Consider the following 24,089-nt stretch of genomic DNA (forward strand, 5'->3'; position numbering starts at 1 on the left):
GAAGGTCCCAATTGATAGAAGGTCACATCAATGAATCGAGAGCAAATTGGTAATTTAGCCAACCATTTCTTTTGCCCTTCGAATTAGAAAGTCAACTACCATGGTTTTAAAACTCATCCGAGATCGAGACGTATCGTCTGAGTTAATTCGGTATCGGAGTTAAACAAGACCAACTCACAAACCTATTTGAAACATCCACGTATCGTGAGATAAATGAAACGTCTCAGACGAGATTTTGCAAAATCTCACCTGAGACAAATGATACCTAATAGCAATGAATAAATCGCAAGACAAATGATATGTATCGGACGAGATTTTCAAAATCTCGTCCAAGTTAAATGGGTTAAACGTTCTCAACCCTATATTCTTTTATCCAAGTCAATTTTTCTTCATTTTCTCAATCAAGTGAACAAAAAAAAAAAGATTTTGGGGAAAAACTTCATGTTCTTCATTTGTTTCAAGACGAAATTGGATGAATAATATGAAACATACGTAACAAGAAAAATGAAACATATGTAACAATGTAAATATTTAATTTATTTATTTTGATAAATATATTATGATTTTATTTTTTAATTATATATTTTTTTGGACTTCATTTTTTAATAAGAATCATTTCTGAATTTTTTTAGATTTGTTAAATGGTTAAAAGCCATTCTTTCAATTCGAACGAAGCGGGATGTCTCGTCCGAGTTAACTCGGTATCGGTGCTGAACGAGACGAGACGTTAAACCGTAATTAAAAACCATGCCAACTACTCTGTGGATTACAAAGACAATCTTCGATACAAACAAAGCTTTCTCTTGTCCTTCTAAATTCCGCCAAATTTATCGGCGATTTCTTCATAGTTAGCTCACCAAAGAGAGAAAGAAAGAAACACAAGAAACTTTCTTCGACCTTTTAAATCTCTATTTCTCTCTTTTTTTTTGTTGCTTCGATTCTTCAACCATGGCACAAGTTGTAAGTACTAGATCCGTACAAGGATCCTTTGTCTGCAACATTGCTCGATCTGTAAAGAATCCTATTGAGAAGCTCAAACCTCCTACTGGTTTTCCAGCGAAGGTTTTCTCTAGAAAAGAATGGAAGAACAACCGAGTTTTCCACTACATTCCGATCATGGCGAAGAGATCTGCAAGAGCGGAACCTGAAGTTCTTCCTGTTTCGCCCGAAGACGTACCAAAGGTTTAAGCTTTTCTTTCTTAATCTACCGATCTCAATTTCTCAATTTCTTTAAAAAATGAGGGTTTTTTTTAGAGAGCTGCGATTTGCATCCCGCCTTTTACTTGTTACATTCCAATTAAAATAAAAAAAAATATTAATAAATTAATGGTTGACAATAAGTAAAAGTTGGGGTGCCAGTAGAAACTCTCTTTTAGATTTCCATTTGCTAGATGTTGGATTTTATATGAGCCTAATCTTAATGTTAAACAATAACTTGAACCAAAATTTTGTAATGTTCGAATGGTGTGTTTTAATCTTTAATTAAGGTATGAAAAATGATTTAAGAAATTGGGGTGTTATAAGTAAACGTTGGGGTGCCAATAGCAGTTCTCTTTTTCAATTATCATTTTTATTTCTCATATAAATATAGCTTAATCGTATCTATACCTATAATCTTTTAAATATTTGTTTGAAATGTATAGATTTTAAGATTGAATTATCACAAAATCTGCACCTTATTAGAATTTTAAAATAAGTATCTGGTTTTATTTATTTAAAAATTAAATTAAATTAAGCGCCTGTTTTTTGCTTCAGTGATTAATGTTAATGGCTTTGATTGGCTTGTGATATTATATTGTCACATGAAGTTCACTTTTTTTTTAGATTTTTTAAAAAAATATTTCTCTTTTATTCCATTTGGCCTTTACAAACTGTTTTGATTGACATTGTGGATTTCTCTTGTATTTCTTAGCAAATAAGGTGGGATCTAACCTCTAAACTTGTATTTGTAATAAGCTTATTTATGTGGCTTATTAGTTTTGTTATTTAGATTTCTTTTTTGGGTGCGTTATAGTGGTTTTTATTACCACAATAATAGTGGTAATAAGAATGTCAAGTAGCACAATTTGTGAGTCTAACACAGTCAACTGTTGTGATTTGCTACAATTTGTACAAGTTTAATTGAGCTCCATCTAAGATGTGGACAATGATATTAATATTTCTGTTCTTTTTTCATTTGACTTTAGTCATACCTTGTTTGTATAATTAATGATTCTAGAACTAGTTCTGGTCAACAAGTAGTTACTGTTAATCAATCCACACATTTGGGGGGACCGAAACCCCAGCCCGAAGGGCAAAACTGTACTTTTTTGTTAGGAGGCTGCTAACCCTAATTTATGGTAGTTTTCTGCAGGAGAAACATTGCAATTCTTTTTTTGGTCTTTGAGCATAGTGAAATCATGTGGCTCCATGGTTTTTGCCTGATTTAGGAGTTTCCACATAGATTCATGTGTTGTGATTGATTTCTCAATATTACCTCTTTCTCTTCAATTTATTTCATATATCAAGGTTGAATGTTGGAGCTTTTCCAACACTAACTTTACCCACCTCAGCTATGCAGTCAGTTTTTTTTTTTTAATGAATGAGAACTGTTAAGAGGTTTTGTTGTACTTTATGCTGTCCAAATTCAAGAATATGTTGTAGCCTTAAATTGTAAGGAGGAGGCCAATGATGGTGTTTGAATTTTGAGGTTTTGACTCATTTTATACATTGTTTGATTCACATGGTCTAATCTCTGTCTACCTTAATATATTTTCCTCTCATGATAGTTTTTCTTGTAATGTATGGCAATCATGGTTTTAAAACTCGGTTTCGTGTCTCATCTTGTCCATGCCAGATACCGAGTCGTCTCAGATCAGTTTTCCGATACGTTTGAGATGTCTCGTTCAAAAATGAGAAAAATGAATGTGGGGTTTTAAATCTCGTTCGAAAAATTGACTTGTCTATCCGTCTAGTCTATGCCTGATACCGAGATGACTTAGGCAATACATCTTGGTCTCGGACGAGTTTTGAAACCATGCTGGCAATAGTTAAGATGGGAATTGGAATAGAAAGCGTGTTATTGCATTCTCTTTTCTAAAGTAACAAGCAAGAATGCTAAACATACAAGAAATGAAAAACTTGTCCATTGAATACTGTTTATAATACTGGGAAAATATAAGACCATGGATCCCTCTAAGGAGCTGCTTTAATCTATTGAAATGTCATCCAATTCAGGACTCCTTAGTTTCTAACTTGATTCATGAATTGGTTGAATGGGTCACCAAAAAGAAGGTTTGAGTCGCCGCAAATTGAGTTTTAATGCTGATTTTGGATTTTGAGTAACCTTTTATGGAGTTAATAATAAGATTATTGGGAACTACCAAATCGATGTAGTAGACCTTTCCCCAATTAGATTCATACTTTTGGGACTACCAAAAATGGACATGCATATCTAAAAGAGTACCCATATGAGTGATGGTATCATCAACCTCCCTGCTTTTTTATATATCCTTTATCTAGGCTGGGTTTGGGGTTGGGTATGTTTATCAGCCATTGATATCTAGCATACACCTATTATTTATTTTTCTACTTATTTGCAGATTCTCCTAGTAGAACCATTATACGATCACAGTCAAGTATTTTTTTTATTTTTTATTTTATTTTTCTCATCTCACTATAGTGTGGTGTTTATTGTTGATTAGACAAAAGAGGAATTTCAACATCTCCAGAGCATTCAGCAGCTTGGGGACACAGCAGTGGGCATGTGGTCTAAGCCAACAGTTAGACGTAAGACAAAGATTGTTTGCACAATTGGTCCTTCTACAAACACACGGGAAATGATATGGAAACTAGCTGAGGCTGGTATGAATGTTGCTCGGATGAACATGTCTCACGGAGACCATGCATCACATCAGAAAGTTATTGATCTAGTTAAAGAATATAATGCACAATCCAAAGACAATGCTATTGCGATTATGCTGGATACTAAGGTGGGTTTCTCTTCATGCTCTTTCCTTCTGCAAGGCTATGTTTTCAGATCCCCTCTTCTCAATATGGGAAATTGGAAGTGTAACCAAGCAAATGGTACACGACTACACGTTTAAAGTATTCTCTTCCATTCATAACTGGGGCTTGAGTGTCAACCTCAATTTAATCAATGTCTGCTTATTGAAGAATAGAAATGCTATGAAGTGTTTCTGTTCTATTCATGTGCATCATCATTGTTTAATTAATGATCGTGGTGGTAATGTAACGACTGTTATAAAAATAATACCAGGGACCCATTATGGTCAATGTAAATAATGGACAAATGTTACAGGCCCATTTTTTTTTCAGTACCTGTCTCCCCTTTCCTGAAAATAATGGCTCTATAACTTTACATTGCAATGTTTTTATCCATTTATTCTTCAAATTCAAATAATGAGATTATCTGGTATTTTTCAGAAAGCAACAGTTACAATTTTTGACTTCGAATCTCAAACCTGATTTCAAATTTTGAATTTATTTTCCTTTTGAATGCTAATTAAAAAATTCTTATGGGTTTCACCTCCATGAATACCATTGTAAGGTCACACTAGGAAGCTGTTGCACCACTATTGTAGTCCCCTTGAGTATATTTGTGTTTTTGAAATGTTTTTTTTTTTTTTTTCTGGATCTCTCTTTTTCTCATTTTCCCCAAATGTTAACTTGTCTCTCTTTTTATTTTTTTTGTTATCAGGGCCCTGAGGTTAGGAGTGGCGATTTACCCCAGCCAATAACATTAACCACTGGTCAGGAATTCACTTTCACTATCAAAAGAGGAGTTGGCACAGATAATTGTGTTAGTGTGAACTATGATGATTTTGTTAACGATGTCGAAATGGGTGACATGCTACTTGTTGATGGTATGCATCAATGCTTTCTTATATGTACATACATGTTTCTATTTCTATAATGTCTTGATGAGAAGATGTTATCGATTTGATATGCTTCTATTTCTAGTATTGTCAATCACATGGCCATTGTTGAGGTTTGATGTTCCTAGTTTGGTCCGACTTTTAAATCTTCTAGGAATGTGCTGTTTTCTAAATTTTCAATCTTTTATTAATATGATACCTTTATATATTGAAATATTTTGGCAATAGTTTGGTCCGACTTTTAAATCTTCTTGGATGATCATTTTAGATATTGAAATATTTTGGCAAAAGTTGTATTTCTAATTTCCTCAAATATGTCACGAAACAATCATGTGTTTTTTTTATCACATTATTTCGCATTTTTGTTTCTTTATGAAGTTTTCCTGATATTTATCCAATTAAGCTATTGGAAGAAAAATGTTGAAGTCTTCCAATAAAGCTATTGGGAATTAGATTTGTGATCGTCCCATAATTTTTAAGTGGCTTTGGATTTCTCATCCTGCTTTTCAAAGTCTATAATGGAAAACTTTCAGGGGTGGCAATGTCTAGGATTTCTTTTTCATGTTCTCTAAAAGGTCTCTTTGAGTATTTTTCGCTTTGCTATGAGTTGGGGTGTTTGGAAAGAATGTAATAGCTGGGTTTTCGAGGAGCATGAGCACACTCTCCAAGAGATCATCATCGCTATTTTGGGCGTTCTTCATTTTGTGTTCAACGAGTTCAGAGGGGTTTTCTTTGAAGATTTTCTTTTCAGATGGAATAGAATTTGTAACATTAGATGACCTCAGTTGAAACTTGGGTCTCTTAGTGTGTAGTGATGTATTTTTTTTGGTAGTTTTTCACTTTGTATTCTGATGGTCTCCTCAACCCCCCTTTTCGTTATTGTTTTAATAAAATTCGTGTTTATCAAAGTTTTTTATATGCTTCAAGCTGAGAATAGAATGTTTGGGAGTTTACTGCAACCTTGCAAGCTACAAGCCTTCCATCAATTTCTTGGGGCTCCTAAACCTTTTTCAATGAGACAATGAACATTGGAAACTTCTTGAAGCATGAAGAATTTTCCTGCCATGACAATTTTGCAAAACTGATGTTCAATTTTTATTTTTATTTTTATAAGGTGGAATGATGTCATTTTTGGTGAAGTCCAAGACTGAAGATTCGGTGAAATGTGAAGTTGTTGATGGAGGGGAGCTCAAGTCTAGAAGGCATCTGAATGTTCGAGGGAAAAGTGCTACACTGCCATCCATCACTGGTGGGATCTTGGAGCACCAAATTATATAGTCTTCAGAATATCAACAGATTTATTGTTGATTTTCTTATTTCTTTTTTTGACGGAAGCTCTTTAATTACATGATTAAAATTTCTATTGTTATTTGATTGCTGATAACCATTTGTTTTGGTTTGCTTCAGAAAAGGATTGGGATGATATCAAGTTTGGAGTGGATAATAAAGTAGACTTTTATGCTGTTTCCTTTGTTAAAGATGCTAAAGTGGTCCATGAATTGAAGGATTATCTACAAAGTAAAGCATCCATATATATGACTTACATTCTGTCAGGATCAGCATTGTGTTTCACTTGCAATCAATTATAGGTCCGGCCCTCCTTTTTTTGCAGGCTGCGGTGCAGATATACACGTGATTGTGAAAATTGAAAGTGCAGACTCTATACCAAATCTTCATTCGATTATCACTGCATCTGATGGGGTGGGTGAACCCAAATATTTGTATTTCCTTCCTCATTGTTCCTGCTAGCCTGCTATATTTGACACAGACACATTTGTTTTAAAAGTGGATATGATTAGATATTGATGCTTGGTGGAATAATACATTTAATGAGCTATACAATCCACAACATTCCATGTGTGTACTTAAACGTCTTCCCAGCTAGACCATCAATTTAAATTGCAAAATTTTTCTTTAATATTTGGTGCTTTCTTTGTCTTGTGGGACATTGATAAACTTTTGCATTTTCTTCAACGTAAATGATGAATTTTGTTTATCACCAATAACTCGGAGCATGTTAAGTGGGTTGATTGTCTTGTTCATGACTACTGCATTCTGCTGTTACTTTGTTTTACGGAAATAGAAGGGGGGCATGAAATTTCAGTCTTGTAGTCCATATATCAGCATTAGCTATATCCCTTGCACCACCTTCTCGGTGCAGATGCATTTATTGTTCAATCAGAGGGGTTGGAACAAGCATTTAATGGCACATAAAATCACACTTAAAACATCTCTGGTGCGAAAAGCCAGCCTGACGATCTAAGGCCTTCTATGCATTAGTTGGTTACATTTGTTTTATTTTTTTTACCTTTGATCTTGACGTCATGTTTACTACTACAAAGGAAATATTTTGGATTTCACACTGAAAGTTCTTAACATTTTTCCTGGTCTTATGTAATAATTCTTGTAGGCTATGGTTGCAAGGGGAGATCTTGGGGCTGAGCTCCCAATTGAGGAGGTTCCATTGCTGCAGGTAGTTCTTATTTCTGATAGAAGATGGTCTATTGAGATAATATCATATGCACGAGACATGTTTCTTGGATATCTTTTGATCAATCTTGTTTTTGTTTTTTTTTTGCCGAGCATACTTAGAGAATATGCTCTTGTTTTCTGCCAAACTCTTTTAAAATACAAATCGTTCCTTCATGCAGGAAGAGATCATTAGGATGTGTCGTAGCATGGGGAAAGCTGTTATTGTGGCAACAAATATGCTGGAAAGCATGATTGTTCATCCTACACCTACCCGAGCAGAGGTGTCAGACATTGCTATTGCAGTTCGTGAGGGTGCTGATGCAGTTATGCTTTCCGGAGAAACCGCCCATGGGAAGTAAGTTCTTTTTATTTTTTGACTCTTAAATACTTAAACCAACCTGAATTTTTGGGATAAGGCTTTGATGATGATGAAGCTTAAATACTTCCGTTAGGATTGATGGGAGGATAGCATGTGCAAGTGGTGCAATTCATGGGTAGTTGGTCATTCTATGGATCCCACCTATGAAGTCTCCTAGGTCAAAAACTGATCCAAGAGCATACTTAGAGGATATTGGTCCCATCATAAAGCAGATATGGGGTCCCAAACTACCTTATGTGCCAACAAACAAGGGAAGACTTCCTGCTACCCTATCATAAATATTCTTTTTTGAAGGAATATCACAACATTGGTGATGCTAAAAGATCAAATACAAGGTGTCCCTTGAAATATTTTCCATGTTACCTAGATAGTCGGTGTATAATACAAGATGAGGTGTCTGCCTTTGACACAAATAACCTCCACATAATGGAGATGATGACATAAAACATGTAAAAATATTCTTGAACGGCTCATGACTAGACAGTATGCATAGTTCTAAGTTTTGTTGTTTTGGAATTGACTGCCAGGCCATCCTAGTCTTGGGTTGACTGGGAGAAGTTACTAAGGATTTGTGTTTCCCTTGTCTTGCTTTGTCTCATACCGTCTTGGTCGAGTCATCGTGGCTTTTAACCTGGCTGAAATGTACCTCTAAATCCACTACTTTAGACCTTAAGTGTACTACAATGAAGAAGCGTGTTCATATTATCCTTGTCTAGCCACTTGATATATGGTTTCTTTCCTCGTATTTCAATGAAGAAGGGGGAATCAATTTATTCTACCAAGTAGATTGCTACATTGAGACAAAAGGCAAAGTAGTAATGAACTTATGATTATTCAGGCTTTAACTCCAAACAAAGTGAGACTTCACTGCTTTGCATTCGTGTTCAGGCTAGGTGGAACATTCATGGTGACCTTAGTTCAAGAAACATGCAGGCATAAAACAACCTTAAACATCCCCCATATTTAGTTGTCAATTATTGGCATAATGTTTGGTTTTCTAACAAACAAGACAAACGTCATCGACTTCTTATTATTATTTTTAAACTTTGAATAGCATATCTGCAATGTAGTTAAAGCCTTGCCTAACATCACCTAGGTGATTATTGTGTAGTTCGTATTACAGAATTATTGTTTTTTATGAATGTATATATTCTTTATTGATGGGAGGACAAGAAGTCCTTCAAAGATAAGAAAACTAAAGAAGATTCAACTAATCCCTCCCCCTTACAAGTAAGATCCCACCTAACAAGAAAATCCTCAAAGAAGAGGCCTCTAAACTCCCTAAACTGCTTACACCATTTTATTAAGGTCTATGTAGATATATCAAATCATATTATATGTTAATTAGGATTAGATCATGCAGTTAGGGTAGTTATACATTATGTAACCACATGTACCTATCTTTTCTCTATTTATTCGAAGCTCACTGGAGAGCAAAATCATCTAGGTATTCAAAATTCTTTTAGCTTAGAGCCCCTTGCACCAAACCAGTCCCTAGGTTGGTTATCATGGACCTGACCTTTCCAAGCATGGTTCCCACGTGACATGAACAAATTCCTAAATTTAGCTCAAGTCAGTCTTCCCCAATGAGTCCTAGGATTTTCCTCACTTCTCTGACGTATTCACCCATTGAAAGAACATTCGAGGTGTAAGGAATGAGAACTTGTCTTCCTATAATACCCTGAAAATAACTAAAGGTATAAACATAATATTGTGTATATATCAGGGTGTTTCTATAATTTATTATGAGATGTATAATAATGTTTGTAAAATAATTAGATAATTGAATGGTGTTGATGGGCCTGAATGATTTTGATAAATTTTCAGAAAAACGTTATTTTGGTCTTTTCATGGAAGTCATCATGGGAGGGGCTTTTATGTGATTTTATGGTCTATGGGGGCATCCCAAAAATATTTAAAAAGCTCTATATAGGTGTAGCGTCAGAGAGAAAAGGGGTGGTTGATTGATGTTTATCCCATAATTTTAGGAATTTTGAATTGTTTAAACTATCTTATGCCACGTCACACTCCTATTTTACACAATCCTATTTGTTTTTATCCAAAAGTGACATGTGTTTCATCTTATTTGTTGTTTCTATTGAACCCTAAGATGTTGCCAAGTGGCAATAAAATTAATGAGATCTAAATCAATTGTCCCGATGAAGTAGAGAGTATTTTAACCTAAATAGGTGCAAAACATGGGATCATGACCATCTAATTTGTTTAGATCGTGAGCTACTATTGGGGAATCAACCAAAATAGATTTGAGGCTTTAAAATCCCTAGAAACCTCCCCAAATCGTGCCCATTTTATTCTCCTTTCGAAATTTCTTAAAAACACCAAATTTTGTTAAAGAAACGACTCTAGAGAAGCTCCTAAAAAACAATTTGCCATCGGTCATAATAAGAGAATTTTTCCTCTCATTAAGATCTAGAACATAGTTTAAATCTGGATCCAAAATACTTTTCTGTCCAATTTTTGACCAACACAAGGGGGATTTGCTCAGTCTATTGTACAACGCCTCGTAAGGTGTCATCTCAATATTGGCTTGATAATTATTGTTATAGGTGAACTGGGCCAAAGGTAAGAAATTACTCCAATCGCCTTTAAAGTTCAAAGCGCACACTCTTAACATGTCCTCCAAAATTTGAATCACACATTCTGATTGACCATTGATTTGGGGGTGAAATGCTGAGCTAAAATTTAATTGAGTTCATATTACACTCCACAAGCTTTTCCTGAATTGGAAAGTAGATCTCAGGTCTCAATCAAAGATTATGGATAAGTGAATTCCTTAGAGATTATGGATAAGGGAATTCCATGCGACCTCACTATCTCCTTAACATACAGTTGACTCAAGGTATTGAAAGAATCTGTGACCTTTATAGCTTGGAAATGAGCAGATTTTATTAGTTGGTCTACTATTACCCAAATTGCATCTTTGTCTCGAGCTGTTTTTGGTAATCCCATCTTGAAATCCATAATGGTGTTATCCCGCTTCTATGTGTAGAGCTTGTAACATCCTTTTGGGTCTCAGATGTTCCACCTTCACTTGCTGACACATGAGTCCTTTAGAAACAAACTCGGCCATGTCTCTTGTCATACCTTTCCGCCAAATTGGCATTTCAGATCTCGATGTATCTTCGTCCCTCCTGGATGCATGGTATACTTTGATCGATAAGCTTCATTGAGTACTTCTTTAGTCTGCAAATTGCTCGGTACACTGATATGATTCAAGAATCTTACGCTACCATCAACATGCATTAACCAACCTTCTAGTGCACTTCTCCCTAAGATCTTTCTAATTTCTTCCAGCCACTGATCTTCCTTTTGAGTTTCTATCACTCTCTGGAGTAAGGCTGGGTGAGCTACAAGGTTATACACACAATCCTGCAATCTAGCCACTATTCTTTGTGTTCTCCTACTCAAAGCATTTGCCACAACATTTGTTTTTCCTAGTTGATAATAGAGAGTGAAATCACAGTCGTTAAGGAATTATATCCACCTCATTTGCTCAAGTTCAAATCTCTTTGTGTGACGATATACTTGAGATTTTTTTGGTCAGAGATCTCAACCACTCTCCATACAAGTAATGCCTCCAAATCTTTTAGGCAAACACAATTGCCGCCAATTCCAAATCATGAGTAGGGTAGTTTTGTTTCATGGGATTTCAACTTTCACGATGCATAAGCCACCATTCTACAGTGTTGCATTAATACACAACCCAAACGTTTCAGAGATGCATCACTATAAGTGGTATACCATTTGCCCACTGGCTGGGGTAATCAAAACTGGTGTTGTTGTGAGTCTCCTCTTTATTTTTTTGAACAACCATTTACACTCAGTGTCCCTAACACACTTTATTCCCTTCTTGGTCAATTTTGTTGAAGGACCTACAAGTTGGGAAAATCCTTCTACAATTGGCATTAATATTCTGGTAAGCCCTAAAAGCTTCAGATTTCAAACACATTCTTTGGTTGCTCCCATTTCATTATTGCTTCAATCCTCGAAGGGTCAACTAAGATACGATCTTCCGAAATGACGTGTCCGAGAAGTTTCACCTCCGACCATGGTTTAAAAATTTGTTTTGTTTCATATGGAATGTTTCAGATTTTTTACCTTGTCGAGACGAAACCAACTTGAAATCGAAATATTCGATGTTTTGATCTTTTTCTTTAAATTTTTTTCTGATCTATAAATGAGAAAGATATGGGGGGAGAGATCTGAGGGAGGGATCTACGAGAGGAGAGATAAGAAGAATTGTAGAATTGTCAAGTCTCTAATTAAGAGCTTGGCAGATATATATATATAATAATAAAAAAAGGTGAATGGACAAAAATGCCCTTACATAGGTGAATGGACATAAATGTCCTTACATAGAAAAAGAAACATAGAAATAACAAAATTAGACTACTACTATCTACTATTTTCCAATACTCCCCCTCAAGTTGGAACAAATATATCAACTAAACCCAGCTTGATAAGATGAGAGTTAGAGATAGAAGGACCAACAGATTTTGTAAACATGTCGGCGAGTTGATCTGAAGAAGATACAAAGACTGTCTGAAGGGCATCAGATTTCACTTTCTCCCTGAGAAAGTGAACATCAACCTCTATATGCTTAGTTCGTTCATGAAGAACTGAGTCAGAAGCAAGCATGATAGCAGACTTGTTGTCGCAGAACAACGAGGAAGAACCAGAAAGAGAAAATCCCAATTCTGTTAGTAAAGATCGAAGCCAGAGAAGCTCACATGTCCCGAGAGCCATAACACGATACTCAGCTTCAGCAGAAGAACGAGAGACCACATTCTGTTTCTTGCTTTTCCATGAGATAAAGTTACCTCCATGGAATGTACAGAAACCAGAGGTAGATCTCCTACCTGTAAGAGAGCCCGCATAATCAGCATCAGTGAAACATGACAAATGTGGTTGAGCAGTAGATGAGTAGAAAAGCCCAAGGCCAGGACGTGATTTTAAGTAGCGAAGAATACGATGAACGGCCTCAAGGTGAGATGTACGCGGAGCATGCATAAACTAACTGACTACACTAACCGCAAAGGTCAAATCCGGTCTAGTATTAGTCAAATAAATCAGACGACCTACAAGTCTCTGATAAGAAGCCGGATCAGATAATAGATCACCATATTCGATATGAAGTCTATGATTCTGATCCATAGGAGAAGAGGTAGGACGACAACCAAGCATACCAGTATCCTGAAGAAGGTCCAATGTGTATTTGCGCTGAGATAGTGAAATACCTCGTCGAGAGTGAGCTACTTCTATCCCCAAGAAGTACTTGAGAGGACCCAAGTCCTTAACCTCAAAAACACGACCCAATATCATCTTCACCTTGTCAATCCACTGGACATCATCTCCTGTCAAGATAATATCATCTACATATACTAGAACAATAGCACATCGACCATCCAATCTTCGATGAACAAAACAAGTATGATCTGAGTGGCATCTGGCAAACTCCATAGACAAAATAACTTTTGAAAAACGTTGAAACCAAGCTCGCGGGGACTGTTTTAGACCATACAGAGATTTGAGAAGGCGGCATACCTTCCCACAACATTCCCCTTGAAGACGAAACCTAGGAGGGGGGTTCATATATATAACTTCAGTCAAATCACCGTTCAAGAAAGCGTTCTTCACATCGAGTTGATGAAGAGGCCATGAGTGACAAGCATCTAAAGAGATAAGAAGACGAACAGTGGAAAGTTTGGCAACAGGAGCAAATGTGGCACCAAAATCCTTCCCTGGAGTTTGCGTAAACCCCTTAGCAACTAGTTGCGCCTTATACTGATCAACAGTGCCATCTGCGAGGTATTTCACCGTAAAGACCCATTTACAACCAACGGTTCGCTCTCCAGATGGAAGGGTAACAAGAGTAGATTTGAGAGTTTTAGGATTAGGGTTTTTGTGGAGAAGAAGAAAAGAGATGAAGAGCGAGTTGTTTTATTCTTTCTCTCACTCATATATATATTAACATCATAAGAGTGTTACTAATAACAAAAGAACCCTTGGAAGATTAGAAATAACCAAGAAACCTTTATAAGAATTTCTACAACAAGTTCCCAGGTATTATTTTTCTGCAAAGCATCCATCTCAACAGTCATAGCTCTAGTCCACTGAGGATCTTGCAAAGCCTCTGATACAGACCGAGGAACTCGAATAAAATCAATAAGAGTAAGGTAGGCCTGATAAGAAGAAGAAAGACTCTGATAGGAGACAAACTGGGCAATGGGATGATCAGTAACACACCCTCGTTTACCTTTGCGAAGAGCAATAGGTAAGTGAGTTAGAAACAAAAGGAATAGGAGCAGGTATAGGTGTAAGAGTAGGAGATGATATACCTGAGTCCAAGGAGGAGGTTGGCAAAGGTGGAGATGGACGAGGGCAACGAGTGTAGACCTGAAACTCCGACGGAGGTGAAGGAAAGATCGGAGAGGGTAGCACTATAGGTGATGGGTCCTGCGAAGAAAAAGGTTCTTGCAAAGTAGAAGTAGTACGGAAATATGGAATATTTTTAAAAAATGTAACATCAAGAGAATGTATGACACAGTGAGAAACCGGATCATAACACCGATACCCCTTGGACATAGTAGAATAACCCAAGAAGACGCACCGAATGGCTTTATCATCTAATTTAGTACGAGTGGGAGTCCTATCTTGAACAAAGCATGTGCACCAAAGACTCTAGGGGTAATGGGGAAGAGAGTGTGGTCGGGTTGAAGAACATGAAGAGGTACCTGTCCTCCTAAGGTGCGACTCGGAACGCGGTTAATAAGAAAAGTCGCAGTTAGAACTGCCATATTCCAATATGCCTTAGGAACATGCATGCCGTGAAGAAGACACCTGACTATATTCATGAGATGACGATTCTTACGTTCTGCCACCCCATTCTGCTCAGGAGTGTATGTACATGTCAACTGATGGAGCATACCATTCTCATGAAGATGGGAACGAATCCCATCCGAAATATATTCCCCCCCATTATCTGACCTCAGAGATTTAACAGTGATGTTGTACTGAGTTTGAATCATCTTAAGAAAATTAACAAAAATAGGAAGCACCTCAGAACGAGAACGCATCAAATAAACCCAAGTGCAACGAGAATAATCATCTATAAATGTAACATAGTATCTATGACCATTAAATGCAGTAACAGGGAAAGGCGGCCCTCAAACATCAGAATGAACTAAATCAAACATTGCATTAAACTGATGCATACGAGGTACGAGTGTGTTTAGAGAGTTCACACACAAAACACTGGAATTTGTGCCCACTACAAGAAGTTTTTAAAGTAGGAAATAAAGGACACAAGTGCTGAAAATTAGTATGTCCTAAGCGAGCATGCCATAAATCTAAAGACTGAGATGAAAAAGTGTGGCTCCCAGATGATGGAAGCACAGAAGCTGGAGCCGCAATCGATTGAGATCCAAATATGTACAACCCATCCTTCTCATACCCCTTGCCAAAAATCCTCCTCGAAGTCAGGTCCTGAAAAATACAGTGAGTAGGAAAAAATATTACAGAACAATTTAAAGATTTAGTAATGCTACTCACAGATAAAAGGTTAAGAGATAGGTGAGGGACATGAAGCACGGAGTCAAGAGAAAAATTAGGCGATAATGAGATAGTACCCTTGCTGTGGATAGGTGTGAGGAACCCATCAGCAAGACGAACCTCCCTATGAGTAGTAGGGAAAATAGAGGATGTAAAATGACTAGACTCACCAGTCATGTGATTAGAGGCGCCAGAATCAATTACCCATGTCAGTGGAGCAGAGCCAGACTGAGTAGCATGAAGTGCAGAGGATGTACCTTGAGGTGTAATAACCGACGCAACAATCGAGAATGAGGGAGTGTGAGCCTGGATCTGATCCCGTACAATGGCTGCAATCTGAGTCTAGAGATGTTGCAAATCGATGGTGCCAAGAGTCGCTTGAGAAACTAATGCAGACTCTACAGTAGTAGCACGAGGAGAAGGATGTCCCACAGAAGGATGTCCCACAGAAGATCTCAAAAGGTGGGGATAAAGCTGAAAGCAACAGATCTTCTCATGTCCAACCTTCCCACAATGGCTGCAAGTAAGGCCATTCCCTTTACCACGTCCACGGCCTCCACGGGCTCGACTGCCATGTCCTTGAGTACGAGAATCAGAGAACCTTGAATTGGCTGCTAGAGCCATCTGATCTGTAGCTGGGGCAGAGATAATCCTAGGGACTTGAGTCTGAGAAGAAGCTACACGGCGACGACGCTCATCACTATCAATGGTCGTAATGTCTCAAATAAAGATGGTAAAGGAGTGGTGTTAAGAATCTGTGTTGAAGTACTTCAAACTCAGGACGTAGACCCATGAGGAATTGGTATGTCTGATGTCGACCAATCCGCTTAACCACATACCTAGCTGCTTCTACAGACAATTCAACCATAGACTCATAGTGCGAGAGCTCCTCCCAACGAGACTGAAGGAAACCAAAGTAATCTGCCACACTCCGAGTGCCTTGGGTAGCTTGAGCAATATCCTGAATCAGCTCATAAATCCTTCAGTCATTCATAGCATGCGCATATGTCTGAGTGAAGGCCGACCACAAAGAAGAGACAGTCTCATGGTACATGAACATGGTATAGGTGTGCTGTTCCATAGAGTTAAATAACCATCCAAGAATGGTACAGTTATCGATTTCCCATTCAAATTTGAGTTCAGTGGGGGGTGGCTTAGGGATGGAGCCCAATAACCAACCGGATTTACCTCTACTACCCAAATAAAGTCGCACAGACCGAGACCAGGACTGAAAGTTATGACTATCTAACAGAGCAGTAGTAATCCGTTGTGCAGAAGAATTTCCCCCAAGAGCAGTGTGGGAGTCCTTTATCTCGTGAGTAGATGTCATGGTTTATACTTAACAAGAAGTGACGTAACTTGTGGATTGAAGGGAGATCTTGTACAGTCGAAAATAAGGAGGGTCACCTAGGGCTGTCAACGGATAGCTATCCGATCGGATAGTGCTATATCCGAATTCGAATTCGAAAAAAATATCGGATATCTGATAATATCCGAACCGATAAAAAATCCTGAACGATCGCCGACCGGAGAAGACGGTGGTTATGGTCGGTTCGTCTGCGTTCTAACTGTCGAGAATCAAAGCCAGGAAGTCGTAGTTGCTGTCGTTGATCACACATAGCACTAGTGCTATATCCGAATTCGAATCCCAAAAAAATATCGGATATCCGATAATATCCGAACCGATAAAAAATCTTGAACGATCACCGACCAGAGAAGACGGTGGTTATGGCTGGTTCGTCTGCGTTCTAACTGTCGAGAATCAAAATCAGGAAGTCGTAGTTGCTGTCGTTGATCACACACAGCACTAGTGGTATATCCGAATTCGAATCCGAAAAAAATGTCGGATATCAGATAATATCCTAACCGATATTATAGGTCTCTAAAGGCACCCTAAGTGCTGTCGCACGCCTCCACAGGTTGCAGTGCTGCTATTGCAGATAAAAAAAGGGACCCAACAGTCCAGTCAATAGGCTAACGATGAACAAAATAGGGCATGAAATACAACGCAGAGAGTTATCGCAGCATGTGATCAAAAAAGATGAAGGAGATCGAAGGAGAACCAAGAGAGGAATTCTAATGGCTCTGATATCAAGAAGAATTGCAGAATTGTCAAGTCTCTAATTAAGAGCTTGGCAGATATATATAATAATAAAAAAAGGTGAATGGACAAAAATGCCCTTACATAGGTGAATGGACATAAATGTCCTTACACAGAAAAAGAAACATAGAAATAACAAAATTAGACTACTACTATCTACTACTATCTACTATTTTCCAATAAGATAGAGATCTGAGAAGAGATTTGTGAGATTTGTGAGAGGAGAATATGCAAGAGGAGATAAAGAGATCTTGGGAGAGTGATCTGCATGATAAGAGAGTGAGGGATCTAGGGGAGAGATCTGCATGAAGAGAAAGAAGTACTTTCCTACTTCGTGTTGCTCTCAAAAACTCAAAAAGGTAAAATAAATGACATATATTTCATCGGTTTTGGATAAAATGCCCTTGACCTTGGGTCTTTCGTAGAAGAATGGGTCATTTAGACTAGTCCCCCATCTTCTGGTAAATATTTGATATAGCCCCCAAGTTTTCAGACTGATGAAATGCCCCTTTGACCATGGCCTCTTGAGAAAGATTAAAAATATTATTAGTTTTTCTGTATCATTTCGATTTTTTTCAAAAATCGAAACACTAGAACGAAATGAAATTTTAAACTATGCCTCCGACAACCAAAACTCACACTTATCCCACTTCGTATACAATTGGTGGTCCCTTCAAGTTTATAATGCAATACGAAGATGCTCCTCATACTTCTTCTTTGTGGTAGAGTAAGTCAGAATGTTAGCTACAAAGACCATTATGTATCGATTAGGTAAGGTCTGAAAACACGGTTCATCAAATCCAAGATCAAATAATGAACATCATTTTCTATAGTGATTATGAAATGCATGCAAAAGTCTCATCAGTGTTTGGGATTCTTGTCACAATACAAGGAGTAGGAACATCACAAGTAATTCACTCACAGAACAACCCACATTACAAGGGGTATAAAACATTGGAATTCTTTCTTTCAACAGGACAAAGGGTATAAATATCACCAAAAAATCACATGCATACAATGTACTAGGTCTTGCCCAAGGACAAGGGGCCTTCTCAGGGGGTTTAGGGTCTTGCTCTGAATGCTACTCTGGCTCCTTGCTTGTCAGATTTTTACTCAATCAAATATAGATGTCATGATGCATGCTCAAATTTAACGTGGAAAACATTTAAATAAAATTATTACAAAAATAAATGCAAGATAATTTTAAGAAGCAATTCATCATGATGATCACATCAATCGAGATTTAACAATCCTATAACATGCAGATTAAAGAAGATTTAAGAAAATTTTACTGAATGTTTTGGGTTGGACTTGAATTATGTTGTAGATCTTAATGGGAGGAAAAACTTTTGTGTTTTAGTTGGGAGAAAATTGCTTCGATATATATGGAATTCCTGGAGCTTCTCTAATTGTGTTTTTGTAGCAAAATTTGGTGTTTTCTAGAAATTCTGAAGTGAGAATGAGGTGGGCACGAGTTGGGGAAGTTTCTTCGGGTTTTAAAGCCTCAAATGTATTTTGATTGATCCCCCAATAGTAGCCCATGATCTCAACAAATTAGGTGGACATGATCTCATTGTTTTGCATCTATTTAGGCTAAAACACTCCTTACTTCAACAAGAACATTGATTTAGATATTTTATTTAATTTGTTTGTCATTTGGCAACATCTTAGGGTTCAATAGAATCAACTAATAGGATAAAAACGCGTCACTTTTGGTTAAAAACAAATAAGATTGTGTGCAATAGGAGTGTGACATGTGGCATGAGATAGTTTTAAAAATTCAAAATTCCTAAAATTATGGGATAAAATATCAATTACCTACCCCATATCTCTCCCAATGACTCAACACCTACCTAGAGCTTTTTAAATATTTTTGGGATGCTCCCTAGACTTAATAAAATCATAGAAAAGCTCCTCCTTAGAAGACTTGCATAAAAAGACCAAAATACAATTTTTTTTCGAAAATTTATCAACTTTTAATCACTAAGATCTATCAATACCATTCAATTTTCTAATTATTTACAGACATTATATAACGTCTCATAATTAAATTTTAGACTACCACTGAGCAAATCATGTAGAAAACACTGAAAATATGTGAAGGGGCAAAAACTTTTCGTCTCCTAAATTTTAGGAAATTGATGTGTAAAATTTCATTTTGAACAACTTTCTTGTTTTTGTCATAGTGAAATTTTGACGTCTAGATGTCCGAAATGGAATATTATCCAAATTGAAATGACGATTACATCCTTGGTAACATGAAATTCCTAATCTTCAACCAATTTCCAACATTTTGAGTATGTGGGTTCATCCAACTTACACTTTGGAACAATTTTATTTTTACTACTGTCATTTTCAAAATAATCAAACTACCCTTGGGGGTGAAATTACCATTTTACCCACAGAAGGAAAAGAGAGAATAAGGGCAGAATGGGATAAAATGGGGTGTGTATCTGCATGATGTCAATTTGCTTATAAAAACACCCCTATACACAATATTACATTTATACCCTTGGTTATTTTTAGGGTATTACAATTCATCTCATCTTTGAGTTGTTTGGGTGATTCCAATGGTCTGGATACAGATTAGGGACCTCTTCCTTTTATATAGACTCGTGGAAGACATTCTAGGAAATTCTACCAATTCTCTAAAGCACTCATCCACTCAAAGAACACTTGAAATGTAAGGATTAGGGTCTTGTATTGCTCAAACCTCTGAGGGTGATTTCAAAGGGATGGATACAAATAAGGACCTCTCCCCTTTGTAATGACTTGGAGAAGATATTATCGAAAAATCTACCTATATTCACATTCTTCAACATCTTACTTAGATAAATATAGAGCTATTCTTGTACATGTCTTATAGTATAAGACTAATGCTGAAGTGACCTCAAGATTGTACCTCATATTGCACATCTTGATGTGAAAGTGTGTACGAACCATAGATGCTTTTGACTCATATCTCAATAATAAGCATCTATGGTTCCTACACACTTTCATGTCAAGATGTGTGATGTGAGGTACAATCTTGAGGTCACTCTAGCACGACTCATAGTAGAACCTTCCCATGCTATACAAGATTATATACAACCATAGCCATCAAGTCAGAATATGGGTTTAAAACAACAGAAAACTTCGGAAAAAAGAGAAAGAACTAGGAGCAAACGGGGAAAAAACGTTAAAGACATTATTAAATATCTATGCATGACAGCATGTTTCCTCACCTAATTATATATTTGATGATGCTACAAGACATTAAGGGTCAACATATCTTTCGAGCAAAGTAACAGAGCATCAAAAATTCTATATTATCATCAAATCCCACATTAAATAACATTTATGAACCAAATCACAAACAACCATACGACCACAAAAATAACCATAGGTCTAAAAAATGTTATTATTATTATTATATTATATATATTGAAAATTCCTTCTTTAAATTGTAAAGAACATGTTTAAAATGCAAAAAAGTGTTTAGAATGTAAAAAAATATGTTTTTTTTTTTTTTTTATAGCTCTAAATATCTTTAGAGGTAGAAATGCATTTTAAACGCGACTTTTAAAAAATGACATTTTTTGTTACTATGAATACAACTATTATGGTACATTAGAGAATCCCCCCCAAAGATTTTTCTAGATCCTTTCAAAATCCCTCAAGTCTACCTTATATTTCTCAACCACCTAAAGCTTTCTAGGCCCTTTGGGAACAATCTAGCTTCCCCAAGATTTGTTGAAGGGGGAAAACCACATGTTGTGCAATAGTTATTGTCATAGGGCACTAATCACAAGGGTGTTCACCTAGTTGTTGAAGAACTAGGCCTTGTAAGCAACATAATATAGTTTTTCTTCTACGCAGAAGTAAGCCTCTTATTACATGAAGTATAAGTAGCCATATAAAATTCTTTTAATTTATTTTTGGCCTTCATTCATGTTTCGGATGCCTAGATATCAAGTTTTGAAGCCCTATTTAAGGTAATCTTCTTTATCTAATTTTTAATTGGATCCGTATGCAACAAACAATCCCCCCCCCCCCCCCTGCGTGCGTGTGCCAAACTTATACTTACAATATAATTAATGAAGAAATTAAATTGTCACTTAGACCTTGGTTACATGAAGGACCCATATCACCCAGGCGCTGCCCAACCCTTGTGATTACACTGCACCTAGATTGCCTTACACAACTGTCAAATTTTTTCCTTCGCTTACTATGGATCTTTTTTTTTTTTTTTTAATTGATTACTTCCATGCAGGTTCCCATTGAAAGCGGTCAAGGTTATGCATACAGTCTCTTTGAGGACTGAAGCAACGATGGTTGGGGGTGAAAAACCTCCTAATCTTGGACAGGCCTTCAAGGTTACTATTTTTATTCCTTCTGTTGCAGTAACTTTTATATATCCGTGTCTTTTCTTCAGTTCCATTTGACCTTGAACTTTGACTGTATTCGGGAACCTTATTGTGCTTTGCAGAACCATATGAGTGAAATGTTTGCATTCCATGCAACAATGATGTCCAACACTCTTGGCACCTCTATCGTAGTCTTCACCAGAACTGGTTTCATGGCTATCCTACTGAGCCATTATCGTCCTTCTGGCACTATATTTGCTTTTACAAATGAGTGAGTCTCATGCATGCAATCTCTTCTGGACTGATTTGTCATAAAATCTTGATTTTCTATGAACTAGGCAAAATGAGTCAGCTGCTTTGAGTAGTGATCGGCTAGTTTAGAATATTGTTCAGAAATCTGCCAATCTAGGAACTATCCTAAGAATGTTTTCTTTATCCCCTTTTCATCCATACAAATTTCATAAATGGAATGACCGACTAATCACTTGAATCTTGATGACCATGCAGGGAAAGAGTAAGACAGAGATTGGCCTTGTACCAAGGGGTATGCCCTATATGCATGCAGTTCTCAAATGATGCTGAGGAAACCTTTGCAAATGCCTTATCTTTGTTGCAGGTAACTGAAAGCGAACTCTACTCTAACAAGGACACTTCATTATCTAACACATGCCAACTCACTTTTTCAACCCAGTATTATTTGAATAAAAAATATCTTCTTTTTTTCTAAACTATTATTTATCTGATTTTGGTGCAAAGTGCTCATCAAGATACATACACACTATTTTTAATATTTAAGATGAACAAAATTAGTTCAAAATTACTTACTGGGATCGATTACAGCCTTTATTAGAAGGAAAATATGCAGGTTGAAGGTTCCAATAGTTTGAAAAAAGACCAAAAAATAACTTGGATTGTAATAGTGGGAGCTGGAACACACTGGAATTAGCCAAAAAAAGGGTTTAGACAACTAAGTGGAGAAAAAGATTCGTTCAGCTTATACCATTTTTTTATTTAGTACAAAGCTTTAATGATGATGATCCCTCAATTTACGGAATAAACTGCATGAAATGTTTTCATGTCCGGTTTATGCATGGGGCGTTGTCTTTGTGTTTGTGTTGGAGTTTCACATATATGTCTTTGTTACATTGTGCAAAGCAAATATTTTTGTACGAATTTGTTCTAATAGTCACATTGTATTTCTTCTTCAGAAGCAAGGGATGGTGAAAAAAGGAGAGGAAGTAGCTCTTGTTCAGAGTGGCAGGCAGCCAATCTGGCGGTTCCAATCCACCCATAATATCCAGGTCAGGAAAGTGTAGATGATTGAAACCCACAACTCTTACATGTAGCAATTTTTATTTTGGTGGTTTTCCAAATCAGTTCCGGGACACGTTTCATCCATATCTTATAACATTATATATTTATTATAAGGATTTTGGGTTAGCATTAATTGTAAACTCTTAATAGTTTGTGAGAGCATTTTGTTCTGGAAGTGAGATTTTAAGATTTATGCCAACTTGTCATTGGACAAAGTTTCACTGCTTCTTTCATAAAACTCTATTGAAATTTTCCATACCATGTTGATTATCGGAATAAATGGCCTATTATGGTTGATTTGGTCAGCTTCTTGGATTACTGTTTTTAAATTTCAGTTTTGTGGAAAGAATTTACCTAAGCTGAGTTTTTCTCTAAGAAGAATATACTGACATCGAAGCTGATGTCTGTGCTTCTAAGCTTGCATTGCATTTGTAAGATTAAAAGCTAATGTGATAAGGTAATAATGAAAATATATTAAAAGCTAAAGTGGGTGATAAGTAAAAAATTATTTGTTCGTTGTCATTTTATTTATTTATTTGTATACCTTACGTTTTTGAAATAATTATTTATTAAAGACTAAAGTGGGTGATAAGTAAAATACTTATTTGTTTGTTGTCATTTTATTTATTTATTTTTAAAGGATGGGTTGCTTGTAGATGATCACATTTTGATAGATTGATTGCACTTGGATAAAATTAAAAACTTGTGCTCATCTTTTTCTTAATTGACCAAAGTTTGTAATTGGCTGCCTCGTAGTCTACATCATTACTCCGAAAACAATAAATTTAAAAAAAAAAAGAAGAATTTTTTCATCATATTCCATTAATGATTGCATTTCATATTTATAATTATGACACCGGGAAAAGATGTCAGTGACTACCGACTATGATTGGCAGTAACATTGGAGATAAAAGACGAAATAAGTTGAAGGAGATCGTAAAGACTTTTCCTGTGATGTATGACTAATAAGTTTTTTGTGATCAACTAATTGCACATCACCCACTATTAATTTCACTCCACTTGAAAAT

General features: G+C 36.5%; 1 protein-coding gene across 1 annotated transcript; it reads left to right on the top strand.

Moving 5' to 3' along the window:
* The first annotated feature begins 774 nt into the window (after positions 1–774).
* On the top strand, positions 775–23,366 carry LOC147380488 (plastidial pyruvate kinase 2-like). The gene is made up of 12 exons (XM_086431643.1): positions 775–1,182; positions 3,684–3,971; positions 4,700–4,865; positions 5,992–6,126; positions 6,285–6,395; positions 6,490–6,578; positions 7,288–7,350; positions 7,529–7,704; positions 21,654–21,756; positions 21,870–22,018; positions 22,255–22,363; positions 22,956–23,366. Exons 1-12 carry the CDS (start codon positions 949–951, stop codon positions 23,061–23,063), a joined length of 1,731 nt encoding a protein of 576 aa, XP_086287769.1. The 5' UTR covers positions 775–948; the 3' UTR covers positions 23,064–23,366.
* Positions 23,367–24,089: the final 723 nt, after the last annotated feature.

This window comes from Akebia trifoliata, unplaced genomic scaffold (genome assembly GCF_017979445.1).
Source record: "Akebia trifoliata isolate Shusen 1 unplaced genomic scaffold, ASM1797944v1 Contig01390, whole genome shotgun sequence".
Taxonomy (NCBI): Eukaryota; Viridiplantae; Streptophyta; class Magnoliopsida; order Ranunculales; family Lardizabalaceae; genus Akebia; species Akebia trifoliata.

Excerpts from the sequence above, each read along its gene's own strand:
- LOC147380488 (XM_086431643.1), top strand. The coding sequence starts at position 949 with ATGGCACAAGTTGTAAGTACTAGATCCGTACAAGGATCCTTTGTCTGC. Across the intron at positions 7,351-7,528 it reads AGGAGGTTCCATTGCTGCAG|GAAGAGATCATTAGGATGTG; the intron begins GTAGTTCTTATT and ends TCCTTCATGCAG. Across the intron at positions 22,364-22,955 it reads ATGCCTTATCTTTGTTGCAG|AAGCAAGGGATGGTGAAAAA; the intron begins GTAACTGAAAGC and ends TTTCTTCTTCAG.